At 47.1% G+C, this 10,072-nt stretch overlaps 2 protein-coding genes across 3 annotated transcripts; one reads left to right on the top strand and one right to left on the bottom strand.

Moving 5' to 3' along the window:
* Nucleotides 1–1,439: 1,439 nt before the first annotated feature.
* Nucleotides 1,440–4,568, top strand: LOC114801130 (cell division cycle-associated protein 4-like). The gene is made up of 2 exons (XM_028999527.1): nucleotides 1,440–1,759; nucleotides 3,613–4,568. The coding sequence occupies exons 1-2, from the start codon at nucleotides 1,527–1,529 to the stop codon at nucleotides 4,274–4,276; spliced, it is 897 nt and encodes a 298-aa protein (XP_028855360.1). The 5' UTR covers nucleotides 1,440–1,526; the 3' UTR covers nucleotides 4,277–4,568.
* A 1,409-nt stretch (nucleotides 4,569–5,977) lies between these two features.
* Nucleotides 5,978–10,027, bottom strand: LOC114801851 (uncharacterized). Of its 2 annotated transcripts, XM_029001492.1 has the most exons (6): nucleotides 9,514–10,027; nucleotides 7,722–7,884; nucleotides 7,479–7,624; nucleotides 6,904–7,036; nucleotides 6,758–6,826; nucleotides 5,978–6,651 (listed from the first exon to the last, which is right to left on the bottom strand). In XM_029001492.1, exons 2-6 carry the CDS (start codon nucleotides 7,878–7,880, stop codon nucleotides 6,550–6,552), a joined length of 609 nt encoding a protein of 202 aa, XP_028857325.1. In that variant the 5' UTR covers nucleotides 7,881–7,884; nucleotides 9,514–10,027; the 3' UTR covers nucleotides 5,978–6,549. The 2 variants fall into 2 exon arrangements, with proteins under 2 accessions (XP_028857325.1, XP_028856508.1); XM_029000675.1 differs by lacking the exon at nucleotides 9,514–10,027 and having other exon boundaries at nucleotides 7,722–8,407.
* Nucleotides 10,028–10,072: the final 45 nt, after the last annotated feature.

The raw sequence follows: 10,072 nt of genomic DNA, 5'->3' as shown, positions 1-10,072 counted from the left end.
CCTTCGCACCAGCCTGACTGTAACCATCAATATCTCACTTCAGCATTTTATATCACACAAATGTTCGGGTGCCAAACACGTTCAGGTAACTTTTCCAGGCCAAGAAATAGCAATGTCCTCTTGCTTAAGTCATGAACTACACTATATTTTTGGTGATAAGTATGCCACTAATTTATAATTTATAATTCTGACTATTCTCTGTATCTCTACATATATATAGAATTCTCTATATCACATCTGATTAGTAACATAGATGAAAAATAGTTTTAGATATAATGAAATATTTTGAAGTTGGTGAAATCCAAAACGTGGAGGGGACGGGTTTGGTAACTGTTGTGCTGTGTTCATGTGTGAAATTTCCAGTCTTTCTCATCGTGTGTTTTTCAAGACCCTTCTCTCATCAGCTCGGTGACCTTTGTCAGGGCTTTCCATCCATTGCTTAAATGTGAAATTCTCTCTCCTAAAGGTCCCATGACGTGAAAACTTCACTCTGTGAGGTGATTTAACATCAATACGAGTTCCCCTAGGCTGTCTACGGTCCGGCAGTGGCTAGAAATGGTGATGTGTATGAAGAGTGGCTTTGGTTATTCCGATTTTGCAGTTCAGTCCATTCTTACTGGCTGCCAGCAAGGACATCAGGAGGAGGGAATAGGTTTTGTGTGTAGCCCACAGGTAAAAGATGTTGCTGTAGCGCCACCACCAGGTCAACTAATGTAATTTACCAAGTAGCAGTAAACCTATTTCCTACTGCACATACGTGCAGAAAAGGCTTCATACTAACAACAAAAGCAATGTTAAGCAAAGGAAGAATAAGAAAAAGAAGAATCCCGGTGCACAGCCTCATTGTAACTGGGCAGAAAAAAGCAGGCGAAGTGGCTGAAAGGAGCCACTGAGAACCTCTAATTATGTACTTATACTACGAATCTGTAGTTAACTTACACATTTCAACTGGAAAAAAAGGTTAAGGAGCATTTAAATTCGCGTCTTCACTAACGCTACAGAATCTGCGACCATCTACTAACTGCTGCAAGATGTCCGTACCATCTAGTTATATCCTTCGGTGTCTTGCTATGGAGTAAAACACACTGGTTTTACTAACTACTGGTTGTATTTTCGACATCAGCAAAAAAAATAATAAAATCTCTTCCGCCATGACACGTGACGGTCAGGTCGCATACGCCGACGTCGAACTCTCTGGCAAGGCACGTAAATCTACGAATTTCTTCAGGCACGGGGGTCAGGTGGCATCAACCCAACAACACACTGCATCCGACATTAAACTCTGGAGCCGGGGAACTGGGAGCTGTGTAGAGCACTCCAGGCGGGGTCGTCTCCTATTGGAAAAAGCATTTTTTCCCCGTAAAGTGTGTTTTGAACCTTAAGAAGCTCTCGCCGTTTTCTCCCAGCCTTCCACTCGGCGAAGCCCTCGTGTTCACACATTCAGCGCCCCGTGATCTCGGCGACGCGGCTCTGCCCCCACGCCTCCTCTGGCTGGGGGGCGGTCGCGCCGGGCACAGGGCGGGCCAATGGGCGCCGGATCCTCGGGTCACGTGACAGAAGGCCCGCCCTTCCGCTGCTTCGGGACCGCCCCTCGCCCCGCCCTCCACACGGCCAAAACAAATCACGGCTTTGACGCGCTACGTCGGTCCGCGCCCGTGTGTCGTTTGGAGAAGGAGCGCGTCTTCAGCGACGTCGACAAGCATGCATCTCCGCGGGGAGGGGAGCGCTTTCAAACTCCGGCCGGTCCTGGACGCGGAAGGTAGGCGCAGCTGCTGCTTTAACACTTAGATCATTTTTTAACACTTACACATTTTTTTTTCTTGTGAGTGGGGTTCGAACCTGTGGTCCTCTGGCTCGTAGACGAGCTACTAACACTCCTGCATGTACAGTCGTGGTCAAGAGTTTTGAGAACAAATGTTGGTTTTGCTCGTCTGCTGCCGTTTTTTTATTATAGCAATTTGCATACAGTAGGTACGGAAAGTATTAAGACCCTTAAATTTTTCATTATGTTACTTTATGTAATTATTTTTTTCCGTCATTAATGTACACACAGCACCCCATATTGCCAGAAAAACTGAGAATTGTGGACATTTTTGCAGATTTATTAATAAAACTGAAGAATCACATTGTCCTAAGTATTCAGACCATTTGCTCAGTATTTAGTAGAAGCGCCCTTTTTGACCTAATCTGATGCATTGGGCCCGGATGAGTCTATTTGGCAAAGATGCAACAAGTTTTTCTCACCTGCATTTTTTAGGTCTCTCCAGAGATGCTCAATTGGGTTTAAGACAGGAGTCTGGCTGGGCCATTCAAGCACAGTTTTTGTGAAGCCACTCCATTATTTTAGCTATGTTCCTTGGGTCATTGTCTTGTCAGAGGTCCTGAGCACTCTGAAGAAGGTTTTCGTCCAGTATATCCCTGTACTTGGCCGCTTTCATTTCCCTCGATTGCAACCAGTCGTCCTGTCCCTGCAGCTGCAAAACACCCCCACAGCATGATGCTGCCACCACCATGCTTTACTGTTGGGACTGTATTGGACACTTGATTAAGGTCAAAAAGTTCTATCTTGGTCTCATCGGATCAGAGAATTTTATTTCTCACCCATGGTGTCCTTGAGGTTTTTTTTAGCAAACTATGCAGGCTTTCGTCTGGCCACTCTGCCATGAAGCCCCGACTGCAGTGATGGTTGACTTTCTACAACTTCCTCCCATCTACCGGCTGACAAAAGATCAGTTGGTAGACAATAAAAGATCTAAAAACACTGAAGGAGCAAACTTTGTGAAAATCAGCATTCGTGTCATTCTCAAAACTTTTGGCCATGACTGTATATGATGGTAAATAAGACTGGATGACCGGTTAACTAGCACATTAGTTAATGTGCAGGCCCCCCGTCACCGGCATGAACTCTGTCCACTAAAGTTAACATTAAACAAAAACCTAGAAATCTCTACTTTCACAAAGTAGGGGTCAAACTACATGTGTAAATCCAAGTACATCAGGCACTTTCACACTTCTGAAAGCCGTAGGTAATAGGCTAAGGGTTTGGGGGTTTACTCTGAAACGTTGCATACAGTCTCAAGCACGAGCAGAAAAGCGCCTGTTTTATTTCGCATTTTTGAAAATCAATTTATCTGCTGCAGAAATGAAAAAACCCAACGCGCGTGTATAAGTTCACAGACGTACATGAGTTGGCGGCAGCTGCTTCTCCCTCAGACAAGCTGGACTGTTTTACGTAACAGCCACACCAGCTCCAACACCTATCCCGCCTCTTCGTTCTAGTGTTTATTTTGCTTCGGTTGATGTACCAGGCTATTAAGTCACTGAGTGGGACAAACATGTGACCAAGTCAAGGTTTTGAGGAAATGCGAGTTGGTTAGTAGCCTGGGCGGTAGTAGCCTAGTGGGTAACACACTCGCCTGTGAACCAGAAGACCCAGGTTCAAATCCCACTCACTACCATTGTGTCCCTGAGCAAGACACTTAACCCTGAGTGTCTCCAGGGGGGGACTGTCCCTGTAACTACTGATTGTAAGACGCTCTGGATAAGGGTGTCTAATAAATGTCAAATATAAATGTAAATGGTTAGTTAGTTAGTTGATGTCCTCCGTTTCAGATCCATGTTGGGTCGCGGAGTGAAGCGAAAGTGGGCGTACCTGGAGGGAGCGCTGGGCATCGGTGGCGCGGACGCTGAAGGTGCCGCGGGCGCGTCATACCTGGCCTACCTGCAGCAGCGGCAACTGGTGCTCAGCCTGGGTCTGGCCAAGCTGCAGAGCGGCCAGGGTTGCCAGATACGGACCGAGCCCAGCCTCCGCCGCTCCGTCCTCCTGGCCAACACAATGAGGCAGATCCAGGAGGAGATGCGGCAGGAAGAGGCCGACCTCCAACAAGCCCTTCAGATCGCCAGAGTGTCAAATGCCGTCCAGGACCCAGACGCCTGTCTCAGGTGTTCACAGGAGGGTGAGCTGACCGTGTCGCTCATCCCCTTGTCCTTCACTTTGCCCCCGTCTTCCTGCTCCTCAGAAGACACAGAGTCCTCAGAGTCTGACAACTCCCAACGGTACCTGTCCGACCTGGCCCTGGATGACATTTTCGAGGACATTGACACGTCGATGTACGACTCCACGGACATCTCATCCATTCAGGCAGCTTTCCACAGTGACTGCAACGAGGGACTGAAGCAGCTGGTGTCCTACCCTCCAACAAGTGCCCTGCAGCTGTGCAGCTTTCCTGATGCCACTGAGCTGGACAACCTCATAGAGATCCTGGTGGACTCCTGAGGGACCAGAAGACGATCTGAACTCCAACCCATTGTGTGGTTGGACATCCCGGTGTTGCTGCTCACATTGGAAGTGCCCTAAACACAACCGGAGTAATGTTACTGGTGTTATTCCAGCGTGAGGAGCAACACAGGGACATCAGATAGTGGAGAAGCCAGTTTTGGGTAAACACTTATGAAAATACGAGTTCCCCGAGCCTGTCTATAGGTCTGTAGTGGCTAGAAATGTCGATAGGTGTAAAGAGAGCTTTGGTTATTCTGCTTCGCCGTTCAGAGAGTGGCAGCTCAGACGGTCAGATATGGAATTTGTCCTCTTATGACGTCATAAGGGGAAAGGTTACCTCCCGTTTCTCATGCTTTTTCCACCCAGAGAATTTCCCGACCCTCCCCTAAAACATGATCTCCACCGACTGTCATGGCTTTCAAACGTGTGAAGCATTGCAGTTGCTCGGTGATTGGATGTAAAAATAAACACAAATGTTGTTTTTTTTTTTAAAGTATCGTCACGCGAGACTCTGAAGAACCAGCGGGTTCATTTTATTTTTTCTGGAAAAAGGCAGACACGACTGCCTTTTTCCGGGGGGCAGTGGTGGCCTAGCGGTTAAGGAAATGGCCCCGTAATCAGAAGGTTGCCGGTTCAAATCCTGATCTGTCAAGGTGCCACTGAGGTGTCACTGAGCAAAGCACCGTCCCTACACACTGCTCCCCGGGCGCCTGCTCCCCGAACGCCTCCTCGTCCTGCCTCTCTCCTCCTCATTAGCATTTAAACCTACAGAGCGGTGCATCCTGGGACTGGATCAAAGTGGCAGTAATTCTGAAAATAAGAGATGCGCTGATACAGTGTTAGAGACATCAGATATAGTATTAGGGGAACACTAAAACCCATAGCATAGAAGCAAAAAAAATTCATAATAGGGGACCTTTAACCCTTTTCCTTTAACACGAGGAACTAGAACACTGACCTTCCTCGGCCTCAGGCGCAACAAGAGTGGCCTTATGTCAAGTGCCTTCTTATTTCATTTCTAATTAAAAACCCCACTTTTGAACTCACACAGAGCACTTTCTGGACTGTGTTCTCAGCACAGGGCGCATGTTCACCAGCACCACTGCCGTACCAAACACCCACAGAACACTGGAGGCGCGGCGCATGCAGACAGAATTAATATTTAAAAAAAATCCAAGCAATGCAACTGTGAACTAGGGAAAAGGTTGGTTCTTTTCCACGGAGCAGCATGCGGCTTCTACAACAACGCAGAGGACACAATCGCAAGAAAACAATTACGCAAAAGTGGCAATGGCGGACTCCCACCCATTCCTTTTGGAAACAGGCTGTAGCCAATCGACGAACGTTTCGGCGTGAACATCGTGGGCTTGTGTGACTTCAGGTTCAGGTTCTCGGGGGTTTTCCTGCTCTCTAGAACAGCCTTACATCCCCGGTAACAGTCCGCTGCGCCTGTTTACAGGGCTTTGGAGACAATCATAATTAATCAATAAGGCACTACAAAGCTCCACAGTGAGAGGATTGTTTCATATTTATATATTATTGTTGCTTTCTAGGCACATGGGGACAGTTTATGAAATATGAATATAATATAGAATCTGTATTTATTTATGTATTAAGGCCATGATTGTGTTTTTTTATTGTGATTCACTTTACAACCTGTCTAGTCATTGTCAGAAATAATTCTGCCAAAAAACTGTGCATAAATAAGCATAATAATTTTATTTAGAGCAGCATTTCTCAGTCCAGCATATTTTCCAGTGTTCTGTGCTTTCAACCCCATAATTAAGATAAAATTCATATAACCTTTATAGAAAACTTTTGACTATTTATAACAAACTCTGTCATTTTGTACATTTATGAACTTGATTAAAATGAAAACATGAAAATGCTGTTCTCTAATATGTACCTGCATGTGATACATCTGAGCTGCTACAGGGTAGATGAATCGATCGATCAATCAATCAATCAAAAATGACATTTACTTTTATCCAAAGTTGCTGGATCTACATTTTACTAAACGTCTCTTCATATCATTCAATGCTTCTTCAAACATAATAATATTGGCATCAGAAAAGAAGAAAAAAACTTAATTTAAAAACAATGAGGCACTTCTGTTGATCAAAGTTTGATAAAAGTAACGATTTTTATGAAATAGTCACGTTTAAAAGGTGCATTGCTCATGCTTGCTTGTTTCACATTGCTTCAAGTAGTGCGGTCGAGTGGCCCCACGTGCCGCGCCTTTGACCTCTGAGTGGCGCCTGGGCGGGGCTTCAGCGCAGGAGGTTTCGGTGGATGCCACTCTGCCTCAGCCACTGCAGCGACACCTGGTACAGGAACGGCGGGGCGTCTCGGCAGCGGGGCGGCGCCAGCAGCTGCGGGGGGGGGGCGCGCGACAGCGGGGTCAGGGCTCGAGGCAACTCCATTAAGAGCTTAGAGAGCAACAAAAAGTCTGTGTGTGTGTGTGTGTGTGTCCTGTACCTTTGTCTGTATTAGTGCAGGTGGCGCATCCTCGTTTTCTTCGAGGTCCATCTCAGGGAGGGTCACGCCCTAGGAGGAAATATTAGGGTGTCACGCTTGGGGAATCACAGCGCGAGAGAAAAAAGGGCGGAGTCTCTTCCTGCTACCTCCGAGGTGGCCGCCTCGTCCAGCGGGAGCGTCCGGAGCAGCCGCGTGTGGGAGTGCGGGTTCGGCTTCGGCCCCGACAGTCTCGGCGTGTGCGGTGCAGAAAGCAGATGGCACCACAGTTCAGCAGCTCCGCTGCAAAAGAGGCAAAGACGTCAGGACCCACAGGGGCGGGGCTACGTTTCTGTACGTCATACATTCGTTCGGACCTACACAAGTAATCCGACTGGCCTGATTACAACAAGGTCGTGGTAGCCTAGCGGGTAACACACTCGCCTATGAACCAGAAGACCCAGGTTCAAATCCCACTTACTACCATCGTGTCCCTGAGCAAGACACTTAACCCTGAGTGTCTCCGGGGGTGGACTGTCCCTGTAACTCTGGATAAGGACGTCTGGTAAATGCTACTGGAAACTACTGATTAGAAGAACACACACGATAAAAAGAACTTGCTTTTAACAAAGCCCCAGAACACACTTCTGACTTCAAATGAGCTCGATTTTGCCAGATTAATCGATTTCCGAACATATGATGTTCTTCAGACTGAACAGAAAAGCAGCTTTGAAGCTCCGTGCACCTGCTGACGGCGGGCGGAAGCGGTGTGGCTGCCGCACGATTTTCCAGGATCTCCGACAGCGTGGCTGCTCCGTCGCGGTCTTCCGCTACGTCCTGAGCTCGGAAGCATTCCTGGAAAAGCGTCCCATGGCTCCTCTCGTCACGGCTCTTCGTGGAATAGAGGACATTTTTTTTTCTTTTATTGAGAACAGCTTAAATATAACAGCGAACAGGCTAAAGAAAGCAGCTTAGCACCGACGGACACCTCTGCTGGGAGATCAGGAGCGTCTCCATCGCCCTCCCATCCCAGCTTCCCGCTGAAATCGCTCCAGTCACCAAAGTCACCGTCCGCGTGAGCGGTTATCGCGTCCCGACGACGGGCGGAGAGTTCCTCGGGTCCGCCAGGCATCCGATCCAACGCCATTGGCCTGTAGTGGAACGTTACATTACGTTCCATTCGCAGCAAAACTAGTTTAACACCTAACCAAGATGGGGAGTGGAACGGCGTGCAGGAGCTCGAACGTTCAATACGACGACATCAGATTTACTCAGAATATTCACAGGCCATGTCTGTCTTGATATACAAAGTTAGAAAGTCTTATAATTCAAATTTTTGAAAGTGGTGATAATGTTGATGTGTAGACATGGTTCTACACTCTAGACTAAATAATGAATGCAAAAGCAAAAGTCTACAGATGGAGAACAATATTGTGTTGCTTCTCAGAGTCTAATTTCTCTACATTGTTTCATGAAATTCAGCAACAAACACAATGAAATTCGATCAATGCCTGCAGCTGATATAAATGGGTTTCGTTTTTACTGCTTTGTATTGGTGCCTAAGACTATTGCACAGTATTAACCTGTACAGTAAAGGCTAAAAGTTTGGACACACCTCCTCATTCAATGCGTTTTCTTTATTGTCATGACCATTTACGTTGGTAGATTCTCACTGAAGGCATCAAAACTATGAATGAACACATGTGGAGTTATGTACTTAACAAAAAGAGGTGAAATAACTGAAAACATGTTTTATGTTCTAGTTTCTTGGCTCTGATTACTGCTTTGCACACTCTTGGCATTCTCTCGATGAGCTTCAAGAGGTCGTCACCTGAAATGGTTCTCCAACAGTCTTGAAGGAGTTCCCAGAGGTGTTTAGCACTTGTTGGTCCAGCTCACCCCAAACCATCTGGATTGGGTTCAGGTCCGATGACTGTGGAGGCCAGGTCTCCACTTTTTGTTAAGTACCAAAAAAGCCCACCAACCACTCCACTTCCTCAAACGCCTAAAGAAGGCTGGTGTATCCACCTCTGTCCTCTCCAGCTTCTACAGGGGCGCTGTGGAGTCCATCCTCACGGGCAGTATTGCGTCCTGGTACGGCAGTTGTACTGCTCAGGACAAGAAAGCTCTGCAGAGGGTGGGGATCACAGGCCCACCACTCCCAGCAATAACGGACATGTACACCACGTGCTGTCTCAGGAAAACGAAGAGCATCCTGAAGGACCCCAGCCACCCTGCACTGTCACTTTTTACTTTCCTGCCATCAGGCAAGAGACTCAGGACAATTCACACACGCACATCACGATTTAGAAACAGTTTCTACCCCAGTGCCATCAGGCTATACAACACATAGTATGCGCTGCACTGTCACTTAAATTATGCACAATCACTTTCTTATGCAACTTAGATATATCCTCCTGTGATTTATTTATTGCTTCTGCACTTTGTCATCTATGTCTTCTATGTATCATGTTCTATGTTCTGTCTACCTGGGAGGGGTAAGAATTCAAGTAAGAATTTCATTGTGCTCTGTACACTGTACTTTGTACATATAATAATAATAATATAAATAATGTAATAAACTTCAACCTCAACCTCTAGTACATAACCCCACACGTGTATGTTCATAGTTTTGATGCCTTCAGTGAGAATCTACCAACGTAAATGGCCATGAAAATAAAGAAAACAGGTTGAATGAGAAGGTGTCAAACTTTTGGCCTGGACTGTACATTAATACAAAATATACAGATTTCAAGACACACAATAACAGAAATAAATACCTTCCCTTCCCCCAACTCCGAGCCACTGTCCTTCACTTCTCCGGGATTCTTTCGGGCTTCTTTCTCCGCGACAGTTGCCCTGTTGCACCGACATAAACCGGGACGCTTCTCCCTTCCTCCTCAGCACATCAGCTGCGCGCAGGAACCGGACATTTTTACTGAAACGTAGCTGTTCTCCATCAGAACGTCACGCCACACGAACTCGCCGGCCGGGCGCCTCTCCGGCGGGAGCGGGGCGGCTTTTCCGGTTCTGCCGCTCCGCGATGACCTCCGGACGGCCGACGCAACAGGAGAACCGCGGGAGCGGCCCCGCCTGCGCACGGCGTCTCGCCCGGGACGCTCACACGCAGCGATGAATGCGATACAGTTATAAAAGCCGCGAATTTTTTTTTTTAATTTAAAAATCTTTTAATAAGATTATTTTTATAAAAACAAACTGCACACAAGTACCGAGTTACCGGGCGCGGATATTAAAGGATTTACGGACGCGTCTCAATTCGTGGGCAAGCTCCTACCTAGGGCGCACTTGAAGGGCGGATGTGACGTAATTACCTTCGCT

This window comes from Denticeps clupeoides, chromosome 1 (genome assembly GCF_900700375.1).
Source record: "Denticeps clupeoides chromosome 1, fDenClu1.1, whole genome shotgun sequence".
Classification (NCBI taxonomy): Eukaryota; Metazoa; Chordata; class Actinopteri; order Clupeiformes; family Denticipitidae; genus Denticeps; species Denticeps clupeoides.
This window is presented reverse-complemented; position numbering and strand designations above follow the sequence as displayed.